The sequence below is a fragment of the Silurus aristotelis genome (genome assembly GCF_946808225.1).
Source record: "Silurus aristotelis genome assembly, chromosome: 6".
Lineage (NCBI taxonomy): Eukaryota > Metazoa > Chordata > Actinopteri > Siluriformes > Siluridae > Silurus > Silurus aristotelis.
The window spans coordinates 3,842,793-3,868,281 of NC_139579.1; the positions used below are offsets into that span (position 1 = coordinate 3,842,793).

General features: G+C 41.7%; 2 protein-coding genes across 6 annotated transcripts in view; one reads left to right on the forward strand and one right to left on the reverse strand.

The window, feature by feature from the left end:
• jarid2b (jumonji and AT-rich interaction domain containing 2b) overlaps nucleotides 1-17,367 on the forward strand; it is a 127,699-nt gene extending 110,332 nt beyond the window's left edge. For both annotated transcript variants that reach the window (XM_083544260.1, XM_083544259.1), the window contains exons 6-18: nucleotides 222-394; nucleotides 4,431-5,640; nucleotides 7,226-7,698; nucleotides 9,412-9,504; nucleotides 9,671-9,789; nucleotides 10,472-10,542; nucleotides 10,643-10,757; nucleotides 11,912-12,017; nucleotides 12,705-12,887; nucleotides 13,022-13,152; nucleotides 13,403-13,580; nucleotides 14,420-14,527; nucleotides 15,180-17,367. In XM_083544260.1, coding sequence (XP_083400386.1) covers nucleotides 222-394; nucleotides 4,431-5,640; nucleotides 7,226-7,698; nucleotides 9,412-9,504; nucleotides 9,671-9,789; nucleotides 10,472-10,542; nucleotides 10,643-10,757; nucleotides 11,912-12,017; nucleotides 12,705-12,887; nucleotides 13,022-13,152; nucleotides 13,403-13,580; nucleotides 14,420-14,527; nucleotides 15,180-15,356 — 3,137 coding nt within the window. In that variant the 3' untranslated portion in view covers nucleotides 15,357-17,367. The remainder of the gene's footprint in view (nucleotides 1-221; nucleotides 395-4,430; nucleotides 5,641-7,225; nucleotides 7,699-9,411; nucleotides 9,505-9,670; nucleotides 9,790-10,471; nucleotides 10,543-10,642; nucleotides 10,758-11,911; nucleotides 12,018-12,704; nucleotides 12,888-13,021; nucleotides 13,153-13,402; nucleotides 13,581-14,419; nucleotides 14,528-15,179) is intronic.
• dtnbp1b (dystrobrevin binding protein 1b) overlaps nucleotides 17,159-25,489 on the reverse strand; it is a 40,151-nt gene continuing 31,820 nt past the window's right edge. For 2 of the 4 annotated variants that reach the window (XM_083544437.1, XM_083544439.1), the window contains 2 exons: nucleotides 19,928-20,062; nucleotides 17,159-19,307 (listed from right to left, as the gene is read on the reverse strand). In XM_083544437.1, coding sequence (XP_083400563.1) covers nucleotides 19,057-19,307; nucleotides 19,928-20,062 — 386 coding nt within the window. In that variant the 3' untranslated portion in view covers nucleotides 17,159-19,056. Of the gene's footprint in view, nucleotides 19,308-19,927; nucleotides 20,072-25,489 lie in introns of all 4 variants that reach the window. The other 2 variants (XM_083544436.1, XM_083544438.1) reach the window with 1 other exon arrangement.

Below are 25,489 nucleotides of genomic sequence, written 5' to 3' on the forward strand. Positions count from 1 at the left end.
TTCTCAAAGCTGCTTTGAAACGATGTCCAATGTGAAAAGCGTTATAGAAATAAAATTAACTCTGAGTCAGCAGTTCCAGCCAGGAATCCTAAATTATTCACGACCATTGACCTGAGCCTGCTCTTTAGATTGTGACTTCCTGTTTAGAGCTCACGTGGTGGTGTTACACATGAAGTATGAACCCGAGCGTGATGTTCTTTTTTGCTCTTTTCCTTGTGTAGTGTTTAATGGCCACTCTAAGCTGGGGAAGTTGAGGGACACCAAAATCAGAGAGATGATGTTGGGGAAGGAAAGGGTGGACGAGTGGAGTGATGTCCTTCAAGCCCCCACAACCAGAGCTCACACCTTTAACGGAACACACATTAAAGGAATCCCAGAGGAACTACGCAAGCAGGTAAGCTCTTGGCTTTCCTCTTCTTTACTCCACTCCTTTTTCTTTTTAGCGTTTTCTTTGTGGAGATGAAACATGACTGCAGCATCATCAGGCCTCGGGCTCTGTTTGAGAGCTTCATTAAAACGAACAAGTCTTGCTGATCAGTAAAGCAGCAAAGACTGCAAAGACAGCTCATCATCCTTTTGTTCCGTCCTTTGAATCTCACTGCTGTTATATAATTGGCTGTTCTTTAGTCTCGCTGTTTAGCGGGACATGGCCAGGTTTTTAATTTGTCGGTTGCCCCATTTGACTTCCTGGGCCATTCAAATTCTGACAGGAAATGGACGTTAGAGGTCGACTGATTGATCAGCATCGACTGATTAATCCAGCCCCCTTTTGCCATTTTCTAAGTTATCATTGTTGTCCGATTGTGCTGCAGATTAGGTGCATCTGACATACCAAACCATACGTGTATGTGTACTGCCATACCAGCAGGTGGCAGTAATCCGATCATAGAAGACATGATTGGAAAAAAGTTATACGAATCTGTTTCTAAGTTGCAAAGACAAGAGCAAGAATGACTGCATGTCTGTGCTTCCTTCTTTACCCCCTCATTCTTTGCTTTCGTCCATTCTGTTTTTCGCAAAGCTAAACAGCCAATCGGACTTCTCTTTCTCGTCGACGAGCTCCGTCGGCCATTTTTGACAGGCAGAATCAACCGGGCAAACGGCTGATACCATCCGACTAGAGGCAACGGCGCAGAAAAATAAACGAAATCCAACTGACATTTCCATATATAATTAATTGGTTAAATATGATGCTACATTTGGAGAGAAATTGAGAACATTTAGAGAGAGAAGTGAGTAACGTTTTTGGAAATGTATTGTTTTTGATCCTTCAACCAGCTGTAGTTTAGGCTACAGGTAGATTCGGGTACCAAAACCTGTGTGCCAAAAGAGGCACTTGTGGTGTTAAATAAATGTTTTTAGTTTCAAAAATCTGTACTTATCAAAATCCGTTTTTCTCTCTATCTCTCTCTCTCTCGCTCTCTTTTTTTTTTCTTCTCACCTCAGTTGTTTAAGAAGTCTATCATCACACCCTAGATCAATCTTGGTACTTGGTAATCTTGTATTCCCCTTTGCTTTCTTTATTTCTCTCTCTCTCTCTCTCTCTCTCTCTCTCTCTCTCTCTCTCTCTCTCTCTCTCTCCCCCCCTCTTTACTTGTTCCTGTCTTCTCTTTCGGCTAGCCGTTTTGCTCGGCTGGGCACAGTGTGGTGACGGGCATCGCCACTGCGGTGACTTTGCTCTTGCACTGTCTCTCTCTCTCTTTCTCTGTTTCGTTCTAAGTCTCGCTTGCTCACTCGCTACACTCCCCCCCCCCCTTTCCTTCGGCGTCTTTTCGAGCAGACTAAACAATCCCAGACAGAGCGAGTTTGCTCTCACGTGTGTGGCGCCTCAACAGATCTGAGTAATGGAGCCTGTGAGCCCTCTAGTGGTCACGACACTCACTACAGATGCAAGTTGATCTCGGATCATGTGAGAACACACATACGCAAAGCACACAAGGGAATGAACGCTAAGTGGAATTGGCATCACATGTGCGCGCGCACACACACACACACACTGCACTCTCGCAGCCTGCTGGCCATCAGCCTCGTTTTAAATGGAGGACGGGATGGTGCTGTTTCCGAAGGAGCTTGGCACTTTGAACAGGCATTGCGAGTGGGTGGAAGAGGGTGGTGCTGCTCTTATTAGAAGATGAGAGCAAGAGGTTGGTGGATGCTGAAGGTGGCTCTTCACAGTGGACGATCTGTTTCAGCTGGATGAGAAGGTGTTGTTTTAGAGAACGGTGCTGCTTTCATCAGGGCAACCACGAGGAAAACAAGCAGTGTTTTCAGGAGACCTAAGAAAAGCACTGGCCTCTTAAATGCTAATGGTTGTTTGAAGATGAAGGTGTTTGAAGGGGAGGTCAGTGGGAAAACAGATTGGTGCTGGTTCATAGGGTGAAAAGATGGGGGGGGGGGGGGTAGGTGGTTGCACATTTAGATGGAGGAAGCTGGTCGTTTCTCAAAAGGATGCGAGTTAAAATTCCAGCGCCACCACTGTTAGCAAGGTCCTTAACCTTCAGGTGCTTGTCTGTATAAATAAGATAATTGTAAGTCGCTCTGGATAAGGCCATATGCCAAATGCTGTAAATGTAAGAGGGTGGTGTCTTATGGCATTTCTAGGGGTGGTGTTTTGGTTTTATCTAGATAAATGCGGGGTAGGAGAGGGTGTGTGGACTGGAGATGGTGGAGCGTGGTCATGATGGGTGGTGCTGTTCCAAATAAACATTTAAATAAAGTGTTGTACAGGGCGTGTTGTCTTAATGGCTAGAGAATCAGCTGAAGAGTGCTTTGTCAAATCGAGAACAGAGGGTGACGTAATTTCTTTCACAAGACGTTAAGTGATGGTGCGGTTCATTCAGACGAAGAGTCCCAACAAAGTGTCCGCACACCTGCCGTGAGCAGCAATCACCGCGCTTTGTATAGAAACGCTCTCTATAGGGATCCTCTCTCCCCCCCCTCCGACCATGCCTTTCCTTTCTTCCTCCCCTCCCTCAGCTTCTCCTTGTGTTACGAAGGCGGAGCGACAGATGAAGGCGATCACGTTTCAGTCCCCCTTATCATTTAATAGCCTCTTCTTATGTTTGGCTGAGCCTGATAGGAATACAATTCGGGCCGTGTCGACCGGCTCGGCACACTGATGGATCGCAGTGGCTCAGGCGCATTTCACTTAATAGTACCTCCTGTGTGGACCCCCCACACACACACACATACATACATCTCCATACGTGGGAATATAGCTTGAGGATGCCCTGAAGGTTTTGCACCCGAGGGACTTTGAGCAGGCATATATATATATATATAGTGACACTGTGCTAACTATAGTTTCTTTCTATACCGCTGGCATTGTTGCGTATGTTTTCAAGGTGGGTAAAAATATGAACAATATTTTAAAAAGTGACACTGCGTTAAACAAAGTTGCTGTCCGCCACTCAATATGTTTGTGAGGATACTCGGATGTTCTGAACATAAAAAGGATTGCATATAGTTGAAATTGCTTAGTGCTTTTGCGAAACGGTATCCGTGGTAACAGAAGACGTGAAGTAAACCGGAATTAAAGTGGAGGCCTGGTGAGAAGAGAAGACGCAGCCTGATATTCCCATAACGCGCTTTAACCCATACGAGTTTATGTGTAACTGAAGCATCGCCCGCAGCAGCAGGAATCTGCGGGGGCTCTCAGATCTGCCGAGGAACACCAGACTTTTATTTGAAGCGTTTAGGCTGAATTACCAAGCTTAACGAGACCACTCCATATCAGACTGATTATAATGTGCTTTCGCTATAAACTATATTCCGGGAGTCATTTTACCACCAGTAGCTGGCACCAAGTACCTTTCTCCCCATTAGTTCCTCTCTGTGATTTCTGTCTGTTCTCATTTTTTTCCCTGTGTTAATTATGCCCTGCTGTAGCCAGGGCTTTTGGAGTACATAATACAGATTAGGATAGCTGAGTGAGGCTTGCTAATGGAGCCACCAATCCCAAGAAGTTGCACTCGTAGCTTTGCAGACACAGGCATGATTTTAAAAGCAATGAAATAAAATTTTTGTACAGAAAATTTCTTGGGTCAAAGAATTAAGGTCAAGAAGGATCATGTGGTTGAAATAAAGGTCTCAGTCGGAAGTGGGATCCTGTGCAATGCTATGCATAGTCTCATGTTCAAGAGGATTTTTTGTTTCTTTCAACAGTCAGGTCTCCTGTTTAGGCCACGCCCACACTTCAAATTGATATCTGAAGGTTGATACCTGTGTTTGAGGAATGGAATGGATACTTATAGTGTTGTGTTACACTACCTACAGTGCAGATTTATGGATTCAAAGCATATTTATTTCTTGTTTTTGCTCCGAATGTCTCTTCGTATCTTCTCATATAATTGGTCGCTCCATTGCTTGTGACTGAAAGCTGTATATCAAATGTTCCGACTGACATTTCTTCTCAACCTGCTTCTGTTTAGGTGTCGAAAGTGAACGGCTTCTCGTTGAACTCGGCTGCTGCCAAAAAGTCGAAAGACTGCCGCCTACCCTCCAGAACTGTGAAGTACACGGCCACCGTGACCAAGGGCCACGTCACATACACCAAAGCGAAAGGAGAGCTGGTAAAGAAAGCCAAACTGAACCACAGCAAACATGCTGCTGCTGCTGGCGGCAATCAGCATCCAGCCAGCAACGGGCTTGGTGCCCAGCCCCCTCACTCAGGGAAAGTCCCAAGTGGCAATGCAAAAACCCGCAAACAGGTGCTGTTAACAAATGGGCTGCATGGCACAGCCAATGGGGGCGCCAATGTTCGCTTCAACGGGAGGATTAACGGACTCCATATCTTGAAAGACGACGAAATAGAGGACGACAGTCGGCAAGGACGGCACGGTCTGCGCAATTCCAAACGCAGGATGGATTCAGGGCCGGAGGTTATAGAGCCCAAATCCAAGGGTTTGTTCTCAGAGACTAAAAAACCTAAATTGGCATCACTTCCTGTAGTGGAAACACGCAGCAAAAAGGTGCTAAACCAGGACAAGGCTTCGACTGCTCTTGCTAATGGGCACAGCATCACTGAAACGGCTGCCTCACCTACACCAAAAACAGGCCCCACGCCTGCTCCGGCCTCCCCAGCTGCCCCAGGCTCCGCCCACCAGAGCCCAGCCAATCCCGAGCCGGCAAGGCAACGGCCCAAACGGGCCTCCGCCGGGAGGCTGATGTTCATCCACAGGGCGCAGCAGAGGGTCAAGAGCTGGCACGCTAACTCTAATGCTAACACTACCTCAACCAGCAGACTCTTGAGAGGGTCAGAGCCTCAGACCACACCTCAGCGGGTGGAGCGGGAGCGTGAGAGGGAAAAGGAGAGAGAGAAGGAGCGTGAGAGAAGCCGGGCAGGCCTGGCAGCGCTGCCGGAGGCTCCAGTTTTTCGCCCTAACTCACGGGAGTTTCAGGACCCTCTGATGTACTTGGACACGGTGCGAGAATGCGCGGAAGTGAGCGGGTTGTGCCAAGTTGTCCCGCCTCCTGACTGGCGTCCCGAGTGCAAGCTAAACGACGACATGCGCTTCGTCACACAGGTGCAGCGAGTGCACAAGCTCGGCCGCCGCTGGGGCCCCAATGTTCAGAAGCTTTCCTGCATCAAGAAACACCTCAAATCTCAGGGCATCAGCATGGAGGAACCACCAGTCATCGGTGAGTTTTTCACAACAACTTTTTTCCCAAAAAGGGTATCCCCTGTTCTGAAGTTACCTGAGTGCTGTAAAAGAACCAGGACTTATATAAATATATTAATTTAAAATAGTGTTGCTTTGTAATCATACACCACATAAGGAACATCACAAGCCAATCATGTGACTTTACCCCAGCAACCACACGTTAAATACAAGACTGCTGTCACCTCTTGTTGTGAAGCAGTAACTCACTTAAATTGTCTTTTTTATTTGCCCCTCGGCATGGCTGAGCATTTATATGCTCTAGAAAGCTGCCCTGAGACTTACAGTAACCTACTACTGTGTTTTCTCTGGGGCTTGCTGGTTATTATAGTTATGATTTGGAGCCCTACAAATTCAGCTGTAATGTTGGAAGTGTTCCAGGTGGAAAATTAAACTGTAGGGTGTAGACTTCTGTTCAATATCACTTCTAAAGGTTTAAAAAAAAAAAAAAAAAAAAAAGCCAAGCAATTACTTGCTATTCTTTTATATTTACATGAAGCGGTATAGGAAATGAGTTCTATCTTTACCTCTTAAACTAGAGACTCTTTTGAAAAAGGGAAGTATTTTTATTAGTATACGTGGTATGCAAGAGTTTTTCGAGGGGTTTCCTGGTATCGGGTTTGTTTGAATGATTAATATCCATTGCTCATGAATAAGCAAACACTCCAGTGTAATGAAAGTCAAGGTGACCAATTTTAATCACAAGAATGCTTTGGGGCAGGAGTTTAGTTAATTTTGCAGAGCATCGATGTTTACTTAAAAAGGCTAAAGTAATGTAGGTTTTGTTCAGCTTTCAAAAGCTTATTTGTAATAAAAGCTTAAGGAAATTGGACTTGGCTCTTATTAGTAATATTATTTAGAGGTCGACAGATTCATCGTTTTTTTCCGATCAATTGGTACCGATTGTTTGATTGCTGGAAATATCGTTAAAATCCATACCGATTTTCGGCTTAAGGTCGTCGTTACAAGAGCGGCCTCTTGGGGGCGAATCACTAACTCCACGTGCTGTTTGTTTTTACACACGAGACTGCACGCTGCACGGAGAGTGCTATATTATATTCACTAAATATAATTTATTATTTGTTAATTATAACATTATCAATTATATAATCCTATTTATTAATAGAATTGATATATTAATTTGAATAGAATTAATAATATATTAATTATATTAAATAATATATATATATATATTTTTTTTATTTAGCGCATTTTCATGATTCAGCACTTAATTTATTTTTTCGTAAAAAAGTTTAGTATTATGCAAGTTTTATTTTTTATTTTTTACCCAGTATTGACTGACTAATCGATTATCGGAAAGTACGATTCAGCCTAGCTATCAGTATCGGTCGACCTCTATTATTATTAATGGACGATCATGTCATCAGTTCTAGGATTAAAGAGCTTCAAGGTGACGCATTTTATAATTTAAAAATAAAAAGTTTGGGATAAAAAAAAAAACCTTGATGTTTTAAAGGAGTTATCATGTTGAATCGAGGGTTAAACCACATATCTACAAAATATACTGCGCAATTAGGAAAAAACACACCACTGTTCCTATACAGGAGGCTGCGAGGTAGATCTGGCACGCTTCTCCGAACTGGTCAGTGACATGGGTGGCATGCAGCGCGTGATGGATCTGAAGAAGTGGAGCCGTTTAGCCGATCTGCTCCGGATCCCGCGATCGGCTCAGGAACGGCTGGCTAAACTCCAGGAGGCCTACCTGCAGTTCCTTCTTTCCTACGACCAGCTGTCTCCACACGAGCAGCGTCGCCTCGAGCACGACGTCCAGGCCGAGAAGGAGACTCTGGAGCGCCGCCGGGGGCCCCTGGAGGGCCACTCCGAGAGTGGGAACGGCCACGCCCTGGCGCTTCCGCGATACGAGCCCAAAAACGGCCTTCACAGACCAGGCAAGGAGGTGGAGACGCAACGTAATCCTGGACGCCGACGACTTTTCAACCATGAGAAGAAGGAGGGATGTGTGGAAGAGAAAGGAAACGAAGGGGTTCTCAGCGACCAGCACAAGTGTATATATAAGGTGAGACACTGCTTTTGGAAAAGCTGCTGTTGTAAACTGGAGCTTTTCTAAAATCAAGGGCACGAATAGAATGTAAAATAGAAAATTTCCGTGAAATGTGTGTTTGGCTTAGTTTGAATTTGGTCTGGAAAACTGAATCTGGTCAAAAGCTTGTATATTTTAATAATTTAGGTTTTTCTTTTTGTGTCATTGTCACTTTGCTGAAATACAGCTGCAGCAGCACCCAGGCCACCAAACAAACTGTACACCAAACCTACACCTATACAGCACATAAAAAGGCTGTAGTGTGTGTGTGTCTGTCTGTGTGTGTATCTGTGTGTCTGTCTGTGTGTGTATCTGTGTGTGTATCTGTGTGTGTATCTGTGTGTGTGTCTGTGTGTGTGTGTGTCTGTGTGTGTGTGTGTGTGTGTGTGTGTGTGTAATTGCTATAAATGCTCTTATTTAAGTTAATTTAACACACACACACACACACACACACACACACACACACACACACACACACACACACACACACACACACACTCTCTCTTTTATGTAGGTGTGTGTTTGTGTATGCTCCATGTACACTGTACCTGGCTTCCATCGTTAACTCCATTTTCTCCGTTCTAATTGAAACCGTACGCCTGCTGTGCGCTCTCTCACTCACACACACACACACACACACACACACACACACACACACACACACAAGAAGTTCTACAAGGTTTTTATTTCCAGCTCAAGTGCAGGCAGATTTATAGAGCGCTTCAAAAGCACCTTCTACTTTCCCCACCGAGTGTGTCTTGGGGAAGGTTTGTGTTAAACGTGATCTCTCTCTCTCTCTCTCTCTCTCTCTCTCTCTCTCTCTCTCTATATATATATATATATATATATATATATATATATATATATATATTTATAAATCCTTCTCTTTCTCTCTGTCTACATCCCTCCTTCTCGTTCTCTCTCTCTCTCTCTCTCTCTCTCTCTCTCTCTCTCTCTCTCTCTCTCTCTCTCTCTCTCTTCTCTCTCTCTCTCTCTCTCTCTTACACACACACACACTTGTGCATGAGAGTGGCTCCAGTTCTTTGGGCCCATGCTGGTTCCATCTGTTCCCCTACATCGCTATCTGTTCCATCTTGCATGGCACACTTCTCCAGTCCAGCATCATCAAACGCCGATATAAAAGACACGTGTAGACACTTACAAAGGGACAGATGCTAACTGTTCTAGAGTTCCAGATATTATACAAAAAAAAAAAAAAATTTTTTACACTTAAACCCTTGACCTATTTATTTTTATTTGTTTAGGCTTTGATAGTTCTACCGTAGGATTATTTCCATTTGTATTTGTTTCCTTCAGCTGCACCCTGAGCTGCATTAGCACTAATGGAGGGCCTCAATCTTTAGTTTTGAAAGTGTTTCACTCTTGTATTGCCTTCAATACGCTTTCTAAAGCTCCAGGAAAAGATCCGTCCTTCCCAAATGCATTCAATTGAAAGTGATTTAGCGTAAACATGGCTCGTTCGCTGTGACTCATCCGAACTTTAGCGATTGGCATTTTTGTGTGTGGAGTTTCCCAGCTGCCATGTGCACGGTGTGGCAAGGGAAAGCCTCTACGTGTCTTCTGTTAGCTCCAGTATTGGGGCGGCGGGGACTAAACGAGGAAGTGGTGCGGAGAGGATGTATTTCTGACTGTGTGTGTGTGTTTGTGTGTGTGTGTGTGGCCTTCCAGGGGAGATCAGTAGCGCTGACCACTTTCTACAGAATAGCCAGGAACGCGATGATAATGTGTTTCAACAAGGAGCCCAGAGCATCAGAGGTCGAGGTATTTGTTTGTATTTATTTATTCATTCATTCCCCACTACATCTGCAAAAACTCAACCCCTAATGTGATTTATTGTCTGTAATTCTCATGTTTTTTTTATTATATTATTATAATTATTACTACTGCTACAAGCCATATCATGCAATTATCGAATTGCTTCTTGTAGCAAGAGTACTGGCGAATAGTGGAGCAGAGGGACTGCCACGTAGCGGTGCATTGTGGGAAAGTGGACACAAGCACACATGGGAGCGGCTTTCCCGTGGGCAAGTCAGAGCCTTTCTCAAAGTAAGAGCTTTTTCACTTCTGCTGCACGCTGATATTCTGATAATGTTTTAAAGAGTGAGAGGCGTGTGTATATACACACACATACAATGTCAGAGACAGTGAAGGAGACACATGGAGTGAAAGCGCGAGAGAGAGAGAGAGAGAGAGAGAGAGAGAGAGGGGAAATAGAGAGATACACACAGACAGAGATGGATTGAGAGAGACAGAAATAGACAGAGAAACGGGCAAAACGAGAGCTGTAGACAGAAAGAGATAAAGAAAAGGGCAAAATAAGAGAGAGACAAAAAGCGATACAGAGAAACAAGCAAAAACTAGAAAAACACAGTGTAACAGGCAAAACGAGAGACGCACGCAAAGAGATACAGAAACGGCGAAATGAGAGAGAGAGAGAGAGAGAGAGAGAGAGAGAGAGAGAGAGAGAGACAAAGAGAAACAAGTAAAACAAGAGACACAGACAGACACAATGTAACAGGCAACACGAGAGAGAAACAAAAAAAAGACGAAAGGAGAGAGACAGAGAAATAGGCAATTTGAAAGAGATTCACAGACAGACAGACAGACATACAGACAGACTGACATTAAGAGAAAGGGAGAGGAACAGAAAGAGAGAGAGACAGAGGGACTCCCTCCTGGATTAGTACGTTTCTTGACTCTTATTATTTTTTTTCCTCTGTTTATGTAGACACGGATGGAACCTCACTGTCCTCCCTCACAACTCCGGCTCCATCCTGCGCCACCTCGGTGCCGTGCCCGGTGAGTCTCCGTCTATCTGCTGCAAGTCTCAGAACTACGAGTGTGTGTTTTCTATTCATTTACTCTCTCTCCTTCTTTCTCTCTCTCTATCTCTGTACAGGGGTGACTGTTCCCTGGCTGAACATTGGCATGGTCTTTTCTACCTCATGCTGGTCACGAGACCAAAATCGCCTTCCATACATCGATTACTTACACACAGGTGCTGACTGCATTTGGTAAGTGCCTGACTTTAATATCACATCAGAGAGGAGTTTGTGATTCTGAGGGCAATTAAAGGGGCAGTTTGTACTTTTTTATAAAGCATAGGAGCTTTTAAAAAGCACTTCACTTTCCCTAATACATTTATTTATTTATTTATTTTAGAAAACAGAGCACTTAAAAAAATGTATAAATAAAGACAAAAATTCAAGAAAAAAAGGACTCTTCATTTCGGATCTACAAGTTCCTGTTTTTTCAATCGTTAGTCCAGAAAGTGGGATTTGACACCAGTACACACACAGCTTACACTTACAAAAACAAACATTCCATATAACATAGTACTGAACTTTATTATAAAAACAACCCATTACTGAATCATGATAACGTGCTGAATTAAATAAATATCTCATACATATGCAAATATGCAAATGTAATATAGCGCTCTCCATGCAGCATACGGTCTCATGTGTAAAAATCAGTGCTATCAGTGATTATATATTTGTTTTTTTATATATAATATAATGTATACGTGTGTATATATACAATAAATATTAGAAATATGTCTGAGTAATTGCCCAAAGTGCTGAGAAGTGCCAGAAATCAGACCATAATGTATTTGGAAATGTATAGTTAATTTTATTCATATTAATGTCTTAGTAACACAAACTATATGCTAATTTTTCATTCAGTTATTTATGAGAAACTTAATCAATGACTAATCATACATCCGATAAATGTAACTACAACGTTCGTTACATTCGACATGGGTTTCTAGATTCCGTGTACGGATTTAGAAATACAGCTGAGAGAGGGCGGGAGAGAGGGAGGGGGAGAGAGAAAGGGAGAGAGAAAAAAACCTGGCCGAGAAAGGCGAGAGGAGACAGGACTCAGCATCGAGGCATAACTGATCACAGCAAGTGTTGCTCCTGTGAGACTGTGCACGTGCACACGTGTGAACTGACTCATCAAATAAAAAAATAAAAATAAAAAAAAGGCAGTTGCTATGGTAGCACACAGCTGGCATGGAGTGCTCTTTTTCTCTAGTGACACTTGCTCACACACACACACACACACACACACACACACACACACACACACACACACACACACACACACACACACACACACACACACAGAGAGCTAACGTAGGGTTTCTTGCTGTGCTGTGCAGGTATTCGATCCCTGCTGAGGAGAAGGCTAAGCTTGATAAAGTAGTGCACACGCTGCTGCAGGCCAACGGCACACCGGGACTCGAGATGCTGGAGAAGAACATAATGGTGAGAGAATCGTACACACACACACATTTATACACGCGCACAAATGCCACACGCATGAAATACACACACCCGATCTAATTTCCACATTATACCAAGTGCAGTGTTGATGGACAGTATTAATTCATTAATAAATAATAATATAATGCCAAATACAACAATAATACCGATGAATAATGATGAATAAAAAGGAAATAAATGCATTACCGGTAAAATGTAACCAACAGAATATTGTAGTGCCGTGTGTGTGTGTGTGTGTGTGTGTGTGTGTGTGTGTGTGTGTGTGTGTGCGTGCTCGTGCGCGTGCGTGCGTGCGTGCGTGCGTGCGCGTGCGTGTGTGTGTGTGTGTGTGTGTGTGTGTGTGTGTATAGATAAACCGACATTTTTATATCGTTATACTGATAATACCGATTATATTGTAGAAATAAATAAAGCACTTTTCATAGTTACATTCACATTTGATAGTTTTGCGTTGACAGTCACTACAGAAAAAAGAAACGCAGACAGCGGAGACTCCTTCCAAGACCTCACACTCATATTTATAGATAAATATTATTTGTTCGTATTTTGTCAAACAGTAGCAAACCTATAAACAAACCCATAACTGACAACACATTCAATAAATATACAGGAATTTATATGATCAATTAATCAATATTGATAATCAATATTCTTGGATGTGTGTGTAAGATCTCTCCCGAGGTTCTGAGTCGTGAGGGGATTAAAGTGCACCGTACGGTGCAGCAGAGCGGACAGTTTGTGGTGGTTTTTCCCGGCACGTTCGTCTCCAGAGTGTGTTGCGGCTACAGCGTGTCGGAGACGGTGCACTTCGCCACGCCGCAGTGGATGAACCTGGGCTACGAGGCTGCCAAGGTAAGGCTGGTCTCTCTGCCCTCTGCTGCCACCTGCTGGACTGATGCAGTTACAACAGTTATACCTGCCCACTGCTTTAACTTTCTGCCCCTGTTTTAAACTTGTTTTTATTTATTTTTTTCCTCCTGGGTCAGGATTTGAAATGCAGGCGCATCGCTAAGCCCTTCTCCATGGAGAAACTGCTGTACCAGATCGCTACGGCCGAGGCCAAACGAGAGAATGCACTTCTGCTAAGTGCAATCTCCTCTCTTCTCAAAGATCTCAGGTTAGTACCTTATTGGTCAGGGGGTTCACTGGTGGATGGAATCGCTTCAGTGTTTTAGTGAAAAATGATAAAGGAGATGGATGATAGCAGGAAAGAAGTTTTTTGATTGAAAAGATTAAAGTGCAAATCTGGAGACCACAAGCTTCCATAGACTTCCTGTTTGTCTGTTTTATACTTGTGAATAATTGGATTGAATGTGTGTGTGTGTGTGTGTGTGTGTGTGTGTGTGTGTGTGTGTGTGTGTGTGCAGGAACATAGAGATGAAGCAGAGGCAGGATCTCTACGAGGCTGGTCTGCTCTCCTCTGCCCGATATGGCACTCATGACAATGGCCACACAGACAACAGGAAGAAAGCACGCAAATGGCCGGCTCTCGAGTCGTCCGAGAGACGCTGCCAGATGTGCCAACACCTCTGTTACCTGTCTATGGTAAGACTGCAGTTTCATTTCCTTTATTTCATTTGGAATAAAAAAACTATTTAGATTCAAATATAAAATGATGAAAAACAATGCGGTGGTGAGGTGAATCCAGAGATGCAACCAAATGGTGTTTTAGAATGGCAGATAATTCAGTTAGTATTATTATTTGCTTAATATACGACATCACTGTTGAATTCTGATTGGTCAGGAAGTCCAGTCATGTTCTAGAAGCTTCTGTGAGGGCATCCCAGAATTTATATAAATGTGTTTGTTCTATAATGGCTATTAACGAGTAACAGCGTAGACGGCTATTGACCAGCCTATAGCCTACAGTTCACATCATCATCATCATCACCACCTAACCGACCCCTGCAGCACAGCGCCCAAAAGAACTCGCATATTCAAGTTTTCATTATTTTCCGTAGTATATAAGGATATTACAATAATATATAGGAAATATTCGAAAAGCACATTCTGAAAGCACGTTCAGTTCTTGCCTTTTCCTTTTGAAGTAAATAATTCAATGCCACATTCAGGTTAAGGCCAAATCAGTTTATTTACCATTTGGGCCCTCGTATGGCTGCAACAATATTGGCCCCTATTTTCAGTAACGATACAGGAAAGTATCAGTAATGATAGTTTTTCCGGGATGAATGTTTCGAAACATTTTGCGTTTAGTTTCCAGTTGGCCGACGTCACACACAATCTAGTGGCACATCTTCCCAGAAGAGCGGAGGTTATTATACCAGCAAGCGAATGAAACTGGGTGTTCAAAAAGCACGTATGCTCAGGTGTCCACAAACCAGTGTACAGAAAGAACTGAGTACTGAACGTTGCGTGTGTTTCAGGTGGTACAGGAGAACGAGAATGTGGTGTTCTGTCTGGAGTGTGCGCTGCGCTACGTGGAGAGAAACAAATCCTGCCGTGGACTGAAGATGATGTACCGCTACGACGAGGTAAAGCTCACCAGTCTCCTGAGTAAAAGAGTGCCTGCAGGGGGCAGCGCTGAGACTCGTTTGCTGATAATCGCAGTAGTGGTGCCCTTGTTGTTTTTTTTCAACAGCTTCGGAGATCATCCAGCCGTGTGCTTCTTTTAAATTCAGAATTTGGTTACCCATTGGATGAGTAAATATACAAAACAAAAAAATAATGTTTATTTTGTGTGTGGGTTAAGGAAACATACATCCTTGACTAATCCTCTAATGCAGATGTGGCTCAGGTGTGACCTTCTGACTCTGCATTGTGTCTCTCTTTTTTTTTTCCCTCACTAAGGAGAAAAAGTATTGGCTCCCTCATGTCACTTTTGGTTAACCTCTGCCTTTACTGCTATACATTACTGTGTGTGTGTGGTGATGGTAACGAGCACTGAAGCACGTGGGTGAGCGAAGGCTGGTCCATGTGCTCCGATCCAACAGACAAGCTCTTTTAGCTCAAACTGCTGAAGAAGTTCATGCTGTTAATGCTCGAGGGGTCACGACTGTTTTGGCAGGAAAAGGGGGACCCACACAATATTAGGCAGTTGTCTATAATGTTCTGCTTGATTTTTTTTTTTATATTTATACATATATGATGATGACTTCCTGTGTTTCTTGTCCTCTTTCGCTGCAGGAGCAGATCAACAGTTTGGTGAATCTGGTGTGCTGCAAAGCCACGAAGAGCTCGTCACAAAGCTGCAACAGCTCCAGTCCGAACAAAACCCCGAACAAGCGTCGCCCGAGGAAGAGCGCCTCCTTAGAGCTGACTCTCACCCAAATGGGCAAAAACACCACGATGGCCATCTCATAAAAGAGAGAGATCGACTCTGCTCTAAACTTCTGAGATCTGCTTTATCCCAATCACACCTCTCTTTCTCTCAGTCACGCGGATCTCTGAATCGCGGATCTTCTGCCTCCTACAGTACGGCGACACTTGCTGCATGTGAGCGAGCGAGCTGCCTTTTTTGCACTAGAGCGAAAGAAGGTTTTTTTGGTTCCTTTTGGATTCTTTTTTTTTGTTAGCATTAAGCAGCATGCTCTCTGGTCCGGTTAAAAAAGTGAGACAATTTTCGTCCTCTCTTCCGGACCCTTGTTTTTTTTTTTTGTTTTGTTTTTTTTGTTTTTTTTTTTTTGTTTGTTTGTTTTTTTTTGTCCTTGGCCCTGTCGACTGCATACACACACTCAGCCTGAACTGTGAATCGAGACATGTTGGTGCTCCTGTTTTTCTTTCTTTTTGTCTACTTTGTGTCACGATTCCAGAGACACGGTGGCCGTTCGGCCGACCTGGACTGCTCCAATTTTTAGTTTTTTTTATTAATAAATGAACACATTTGACCTCTTTGAATTAGTTGCTAAGACGAGGTAACACTTGAAAGCGGGATTCTTTTGTTTGTTTTTAATTTGAAATATCGGACGCTTTGAACTGGACTGGGTGAGACGAGACGGTCATGACGAGCTCCTGCGCTGACATTAGCGACTCCCCCTTTAACTGTGCCTGATCTTCAGATCTTCAGCTAAAGGAGCTTCGTCTGATTCTTTGGTGCTGTTTTATTCGATTAGATTTTTATTGTTATTGTTGTTATTATTATTATTATTATTATTATTATTATTTCATTTTTCGCATCAATTCACAAAAGGTTCAAACGAAAACGAGTGCTATCTGCTTTCGGAGGCTTTCAGCTTCGACATGTGCAATCGTGTTAACATTCCACACTTCCTGTTTAATTCATCTGTACCAGTTAACATTAATTTTATTCATTGTTTTATTATTGTAATTATTAGTAGTCATTTTATTGGTTGTTTTCCCCAATTCATTTCGAATTATTTTAATTTAGAGCCGCTAGGCTAAGGGGGGTATAATGTGAAATAGTTTTGTTCTCTTTTTTTTCTTCCTTACTTCATTTTTTTAATAATCGATTTCTCAAAAAAACCCATCGACAACTCGTTTTTTTTGTACATAATCTTGTAAATGTCTGTTTAAATACTTGAGCCTCTGCGTCGAGGTGCCAGGAAGAGGAAACCAGATGAAAAAACACATGATGAAGAAACAGCCTTACTTTTTTCAGTTTCTTCATTCGACCCGAGAACGTGTGCGCTCGTTGGTCGGTCGTGAGAGAGACACCTACAGGGTTCCTCTGGCATTGTGGAGAAAATCTGAAGTGCTGCTTATATCACTGATAAAAAAATAAAAAATAAGATATGGAGTAGCGATGCCCCTCCCACCTGTTTCCAGGTTACTTTTTTTCTTCTTTTTTTTTTTTTTTTTGAAGCTTTACTTTTTTTAAGAAAAGGGAGAAAAAAACATCATTTAAAAAAAAAAAAAGTTTTTTTTACATTTTTATTTCTGAAAATTCAACAATGTAGTAGCTACTCATGTTGCACTGAGCTTGCCAGTGGTGACTGTCAAGGAAAAAAAAAAGGAAAAAAACAACAACCCTATAATCTAGTTTGATGGTTGTCCTCCTTTCCAGAAGACTGAACTGTTTTAGGATTATTTAATAAAAAAAACCAATTCAGGTTTTCCTTTGGTTTTGTTTTTAACAGGAATTATAAACTGTGTTGAGTTGTCAAGTTTTTATGGCCTTACTATGTATTTTTGCAATTTTTTTGGGGTTTTTATTTTTTTTTCCTGATAGGTTGTATGAAAGATTTGCTCAACGTCTGGCAAAGTTAATTTATTCGCACTGCATCTCAGCTTTTCCACACACACGGAAAGATTTCATGTTTGTTCTATTGTTTTTCTCTCTTTTTTTTTTTTCCCTATTTTTTTTTTTTTTACTTTTCAAGTTTGTACTCAAGGTTTAATAAAAACTTATTGACAATTTGTAGCCTTTTCAGTTTGTCTGTGGAATGTTTTAGATACGATCTTTACTAAGAGTCATAGTTGAAGGGCTTCCCAATTTGTACCTCAGTTTTCATGAATGAACTTTGTCATTTTGAATAAATCATTTGCTATTATATAAACCTGTATATCATTTTAAATGAAATAGTCTGTGGTTTGGTCTGTGTTTCAGTTCATCCCAGTGGCGTTCGGTGGTGTTGAGGAGGTCCATGTTCTGTGCAAACCATTCGAGATCCTCCACTCCACACATCATACCTTGATTAAACTCCTTGTTTATTGAGCATTCATGAATGAACTTTGCACTCTTTAATTAATAATTGAATCATTGGACATTATTTATTTGTATTGTTCAAGTTTGGGAAAGAATTGGTGAGTGTTGTGGTAGTGGTGGGGAACAGTTATGGCCACCTGGGTTACATTTACATTCAGATTTCCTTGTATTTGGCAGACATCCTCATCCACAGAGACTTACATGTATCTCATTTAAACAACTGAGCAGTTGAGGGACCCAGATGTGGCAGCATGGTGCTGCTGGGATTTGAACTCATGACCTTCTGATCAGAAGTCCAAAATCTTAACAATTGCAAATCACTTCCCTTAAACAAAATATTGGGGATGCAATACCCTAACTGACCAATAGAGGTGCTTGAGCACGGTTCTTCCTGCAACCTAAAATACCTTTAGTGTAATAATTGGTGTGTGTACACCAATCAGGCATAACATTATGACCACCTGCCTAATATTGTGTTGGCCCCCCTTTTGATGCCAAAACAGCTGTGACCCCTCGAGCAGCAACAGCATGAACTTCTTCAGCAGTTTGAGCTACAGGAGCTCGTCTGTTGGATCACGGACCAGCCTTCACTCTCCACGTGCATTAATGAGCCTCGGACGAGCATGACCCTGTCGCCGGTTCACCACTGTTCCTTCCTTGAAGCACTTTTGATAGATTCTGACCACTGCAGACCAGAACACCACACAAGAGCTGCAGTTTTGGAGATGCTCTGACCCAGACGTCTAGACTTCACAATTTGTCAAACTCACTCAAATCCTTACACTCACTCATTTTTCCTGCTTCTAACATCAACTTTGAGGACATCAAAGTTATTCATGTCATCAGACATAATGTCATCATGTGCCTGATTAGTGTTTGTGACAAATAAAGGCTGTTTTTTCCAATTAAACATCGATTTTTAAAGGTGTGTTTAAAAAACAAAAAGGCTGTTTTTTCATATCGGTTGCAGGTACGTATATAGTTTTAATTCTGTAAATCCTGAAACCAAAAAATTTGTGGGAAAACGTTTTTCACAACACTATAACTAAAGGTGCATTTCTGTGCTTTACATGCATATTCTAGCATCTATGGCAAGTTCCTGGGACTTCATGGACAAGACACGAGGTCACACCAGTTCCAGTAGATTGTTTTTCTTTCTTTTTTAATAATGAACACACAGGAAAATCAGACCAACATCGCTAACGATCGTAGCTTTCTATAAACCGAGTATAACTGGGATTTGGTTTAATAAGAGGATCAGATAAATGGTATGTACCAGTGGATTTCTATACAAAACCTCATGAGATCATAAAATACCATTTAAACACACACACAACACTATATTTTCACACATATCACACTGGGGGTGGAGTGTACAGTTTGGAAAAACCCTGTACTCTATGTAGAAGAGTCACGATTTACAGAGTTCTTGGAGGAATTCTCCTGTCCTGCTTGTACATCAGCATTGATCTTCTCCCTCTCGTGCCTGACTCCACCTCTCTCAAATTCATCATCCCCTTCCTCTTCCTGGGTGTCCTGGCTGGCTGAGTCGGTGCAGGTGGATGAAAGCGAGGCGAGTTTGTGCCTCAGCTCAGCCTGCGTCGGGACCTGGAGCCTGATTTCAGTTCCGAACGACTCCACGTCGGGTTCTAACACACACACACACCAAACAAGATGAAAAGAATATACTCTCTGGAGGCCTTGTTTTTTCCATGGTAATCCTGTAATGTAATTGGGACTAATTAAAAAGCTGTTTTTAGAGCCCCCTATTGTTCATGAAACACATTACAATAATTAACATAAAATTGTTCTTACTTTTTTCTTGTTGACTACAGAAACCAGCCTTTTATTTTTCCAGTCAAACTTTAAGGATTCACCGGTGAATTACATTTACAATTACTTTCACCTGAACATCAGATTAGTATTTGCTTTTTGGACATCTTCATTCCACATTTAGTCCCCATTTGCTGTTAAAATTCCCTTCCACTCTTCTGAGATGATGTTTCACTAGATTTTGGATTGTGCCTGTGAAGATTTGTGCTCATTCAGACATAAAGGTAGTGATGTAGGTGATATGAGGAGGCCTGAGGTGCAGTCAGTGTTCACATTCATCCCAAAGGTGTTCAGTAGGGTTGGAGTCAGAGCTCTATAGCTACTTATAGAGATAATATTATATAAGAAATACTTGGGAAAAAAAGTGTCAGGTGTCACAACACATGTAAAGAAAATGTAATTCATAGATGTGTGTGTAAGTGTGTATACCCAGTACCCAGTATAGGAGAAGCCACACTGTTGTCCTCTGCACCTGAATTGAGGAAGACGTCCAATGCTTCATGGTCAGACATGTCCATCAAGTCCATCTGCTCAAGCATGTCCACATTTACCTCCATGGAAGACATGCTTCCTATTGGCTCTGCAAACCACATTAAAGGGGGAAATATCACTTCTTCTTCCCTTGTTTGAAACTATCTCATTACTCCATCAGGAATATATGTCTACAAGGAAGCGTTCTCCAAAAATTATTTGTTGTGAAGTAACCCTTGCATTTTTATTGCAGTGATTGAGTTTTGCAGCACAGTATGTAAAGTAAATAAAGTCATTATAGTTATAGTGTATTATGGATGTCCATGCTGTTACACCATCTTTCACCACTAGATGGCGTATAGCATTTACAGTTTTTCTCAATTGCTAAAACACTAAACCCTATTGTCTGAACCAAATGCTCAGTTGCCTGAACCCACTGATTGAATCAATCACTCTTTTGGCAAAACCATAAGCACTTTTCACCTGTTTAGGCACAACTTGCCAACACATTTTCATTGTGATGCACCCGTGCTGCATAATGGTGAGCACAGGTGACAAAAGTCAAACACAATTAAAGCACAAGTTTCACCACTTGAACACTACAACTCAAAATGGATCACACTTGTGGCTAATGATGTGAGGGAACATATAAAGTAAGCCAGTTTAGAGAGCACTGGTTTGTGAGACCCTACAATAGATAGAAATCTGAGAGGAAGAGTTTGTGTGAGAGGAGGTCGAGGTGGTCAGCGAAGACAAAGAACAGTAATATCTGATGAAATCAGAGCTACTGTGATTGACCATGTTCTTGTCCATGGTATAAGCATGAGGGAGGCTGGACAAAGGGTACAACCAAACATCAGTAGATTCACTGTGTCCACCATAATCTGAAGATTTAGAGAAGAGAACAGGTAATTACCTTTTTTGACATTATAGTACAGGATGTAAATGTTGACAGCAATTACTCTATGACAGACTACATACTGTACCACAGAATACTGTAAGTAAATATATGTTTCAGTACATCACTGTACCAATGTACTGTAGTATTGTCATGGAGGGTTGGTCTAACTGTTTGTAGGCCTAGTATTCCATGTATATTTTTTGTAACTCCATGTTCTCTTTTTGTAGAATTGAAAGACTGCCACATGGGGGTGGGAGGACAGGTATGTTCTCCCCCCACCAAGAGATATGGTCCGTGAGAACAATGCCATTAAACTGAGTGAAATTCAGCAGAAGATCATTGAGGACCATGTACATTTTGAGGGTCATCATCAGTGTCAGCCTCTCTACTGTTGATCGTGTCCTCAACCGCAACAGACTGCGCATGAAACAGCTATACAGAGTGCCCTTTGATCGCAACTCAGACAGAGTCAGAGAGCAAAGATTCCAGTATGTACAGGTTGGCAAATATCCAGACACATCCGATGTTGATTACTCTAAGTAGTGATTTACTGTAGTGGCCTAAATCACTTTTTCCGTATCACTTACAAAACTATATCTATTTCTACAGAGGGTTCTTCAACTGGATGCAATGGAAAGACCCCATGAATACGTGTACATGAATGAAGCTGGGTTTAATCTTACCAAATCTCACTCAATCAAACGCGATATGCTCTGTAGGGCAGCAGGATGACCACCCCATTTATGTTGTTGATTGGGACAATGTGAGTTTTCACAGAGCCCTCCAGGTTAGAGAGTACCATGAACCAAGGTTTTATCAATCTTTGCCTTCCACCGTACTCCCCTTTCCTAAACCCCATTGAGGAATTCTTCTCCTCATGGCAATGGAAGGTATATAAACGCCAACCCTACACCAGAGTAAATCAACTGCAAGCCATGGGACTTGCCTGTGGCGACATAGGTGTGGAGGCATGCCAAGCCTGGATACGGCATGCCAGGGGTTTTTCCCCCTGCTGCCTGGCCAGACAAAATGTGCCCTGTGATGTGGATGAAGCCCTGTGGCATGACCCAGTACAGAGACATGATGCTGGGCTGAGTAATGCACTTATTTGTATATTTTTGTACTTTATTTTTACATGGGCTTACTGTACACAAGTGGCAAACTCATAAGATTTCTGTTTGTTTTTACAAGTGCTACGTGTAAATGCACAAGATTTCTGTTTTGTCTTTTTGTATAAGTGCAAAATGCACAGGTTTTTTTTGTTTTGCAACATGCATTTAGCCTACAGTGAACAATAAACATTTATTTCTCCAGCTTCATGTCCTGAGCATTGTGTTTCTATTTTTCTACGTAGTGTTTAGTGACTGTTCTGTAGTGATTTTAATTTTGATTGACTCGGGGCACGATTTGACAACATAGTTCTGTTTTGAGCACAGATTGAACTGTTTTGAGGTGAAAGTTTGGTTTTGCAAGAAGAGTCTGAGGTTTTGTGAATGTAGCTTGAGAATTGGGTTTTGTGTTCACAGTTTAGAGAAAAAGAGAGCAGCTTTTCCAAAAGTGGACGCGAGTAGCAAGTTTACGACAGAGAGAGAGAGAGAGAGAGAGAGAGAGAGAGAGAAGGAGAGGAGAGAGAGAGAGAGAGAGAGAGAGAGAAGGAGAGAGAGAGAGAGAGAGAGAGAGAGAGAGAGAGAGAGATAGGATGAAGCAGAGAGGCAGAGAGAGAGAGAGAGAGAGAGAGAGAGAGAGAGAGAGAGAGAGAGAGAAAGTGAAAGAGAGGGAGGAGAGGAGAGGAGAGGAGAGGAGAGGAGAGGAGAACCAGCCACTGAAAAAACTATTAGAAACTGTATGGTCTCTCTCTCTCTCTCTCTCTCTCTCTCTCTCTCTCTCTCTCTCTCTCTCTCTCTCTCTTTCTCTCTCTCTTTCTCTCTCTCTCAGATTTTCAGGTGCTTTATTGACAAGACAAATAAATGGACTTTTGTATTGCCAAAGCATGTCAAACTCTCTCTCTCTCTCTCTCTCTCTCTCTCTCTCTCTCTCTCTCTCTCTCTCTCTCTCTCTCTCCCCCTCTCTCTCTCTCTCTCTCTCTCTCTCTCTCCTCTCTCTCTCTCTCTCTCTCTCTCTCTCTCTCTCTCTCTCTCTCTCTCTCTCTCTCTCTCTCTCTCTTTGTATTCCATATAATTTATGAGGGATTCATTTAAAGGGATAAAGTTAGAGGAACAGGTTCAGGAATTTAAAATGTCTAATTTTATACAATAATTTTCTTATTTTTGTGAAGTTGCTTCATGGCCAAAAACAAATAAAAGTGCATTAAAGTGAATTTACGGTGTGTGTGTGTGTGTGTGTGTGTGTGTGTGTGTGTGTGTGTGTGTGTGTGTGTGTGTGTGTGTGTGTGTGTGTGTGTGTGATAATACAGTATAAAATACAGAAAAAACAGCACTGATATACATTATGTGTGTCAACATTTCCACACTGTCACATTGAATACGGATACATGCTGTTAGTAGAGTTACATCACATGCATGCAGAGGGATGACCATCATGTGTGTGTGTGTGTGAGTGTGTGTGTGTGTGTGTTTGAGAGAGAGAGAGAGAGAGAGAGAGAGAGAGAGAGAGAGAGAGAGAGAGAGACGGAGGCGGCGGTAGGGACAGCACAGAGCTGCATACCTCAGGGATGAGTTAAATCAGGGCAGCGGGATGAAGGAAGGGAAGGACAGTGGAGAGAAAGAGAGAAGGGACGTGTTAGCTTGGTTTACACACATGCCCGTCTTCTTCACTGCAAGGTATTTCGGCTTAAAGAGCAGCTGCAGGTGCTTCAACTAAAAGGCATGACGTTCTACAGGCTTTCAGAAGCTTCTCAACAAGACGCATTGAGACATGATTTCCTCCCGACTTCCTCAAGACTGGGAAATAAAGCTGTGAGGATTCATAGCTAAAAAATAAGCTTTTTGAACATGTGAATAAAAACATGGCTGTTTTTAATGTTTTGCATTATTTCAGGATATCATCTTATTATTTTGAGTTCGTATCATAACTTAGTATCTCATTATTTCAAGATATAATCTCATTAATTTGAGTTAGTATCTCATTATTTTGAGTTAGTATCCTATTTAACTTAGTATCTCGTTATCTCACAATATTATATCATCATATTGAGTTGTATCTCACTATTTCTACGATAATAAGATATCTTTTTAATTTGAGTTGGTATCCTATCATTACAGGATATTATCTCATTATTTTGACTTTGTTTATCACGTTATATGGTTACCATCGTATTCAGTTTAGTATCTTATTATTATTATTACTATTATTATTATTATTATTATTATTATTATTATTATTATACTTTTGACTATGGTATCTTCTTCTTCTTCTTCTTCTTCTTCTTCTTCTTCTTCTTCTTCTTCTTTCAGCTTCTCCCATTAGGGGGCGCCAAAGCAGATCGTCCGTCTCCATACCCCCCTGTTCTCTACATCTGCCTCTTTCAACCCAACTACCTGCATGTCTTCCTTCACCACATCCATAAACCTCCTTCTTGGTCTATTGTTACATAGTAACTCAATATTTCAACATATTGCGTAATTATTTTGACTGAGCAACTCACATTATTAGAATATCATCTCATTACCTTGCTACCTCTTTATTATAATGCACAAACTCATTCGACAGAGAAACAACTTTTTACAACGACTAATTAACTCAGTATTCTGGCTTAATAAACTGTTAGTAATAATCAGTTAGTAGGTCATAATGAGTCCCCGTACTCATACCGGATTCAGTTTTGTGTATACGGTTTTTATCCCGTTTATAGTGGACTCACTGTACACCATGCCTTGTGTTCCAGCACTGACCTGTTCAGCTGCTCTCTTATACACATTTGGAGAGGGGAGGGAAAGTGCACAAGGGACAAGGAAATGACACTCGAGGCAGGGCTAGAAAAAAAAACTTGTGCATCTTATTGACTTGCGTGCCAAGCTCCAGGCAAAACTCATTCTCAGTAATGGCAGCTAAGAGCTTTCGAAAGCACTCTGTAAAGAGCAATCTTCTTGTAATATTGTAATATAAAACGCCTGGGTACACCACTGAGAAGAGTCGTTTCATCAGGAATATATTGTAAATGCATTGCGCAAACACGAGTCTAATATTCTTTACTGATACATGGGAGTTAATGACAACAGCAGTGAGGGCAATAACAAATAAGTCATTGTTGAATATATTCATTTTTAAGTCAGTATTGTGTACGCTGCCAGTCAATACCCTGCAGTTTTATTATAGTTTAATCACTAGTATTGCCACAGAACAACAAAAGAGTGCAGCGTGGCCATTATATTTTGAAATAAAGAATTACTGGTTGAGCTCAAATTCCAGTGTGACTCTAAATGAGCAATTAAACAAAGCAAAGACACTATGTGATCATATGCATATCTATGTGACGTGTTTACTGTGCTCATTAGACCTAATCAGGGTTTTTTCTCTTTTTTTATTAGATATGATCTAAATTGTTTGAACAATTTTTGAGCATTTCTCAATTTCTCAAATTCATTTCATACTGGGAAAATTCTGATCTCTAATCTTAGTAACAATAACATTTTAATAAGTGAAGATCAAACATTGGGTCACTGGATG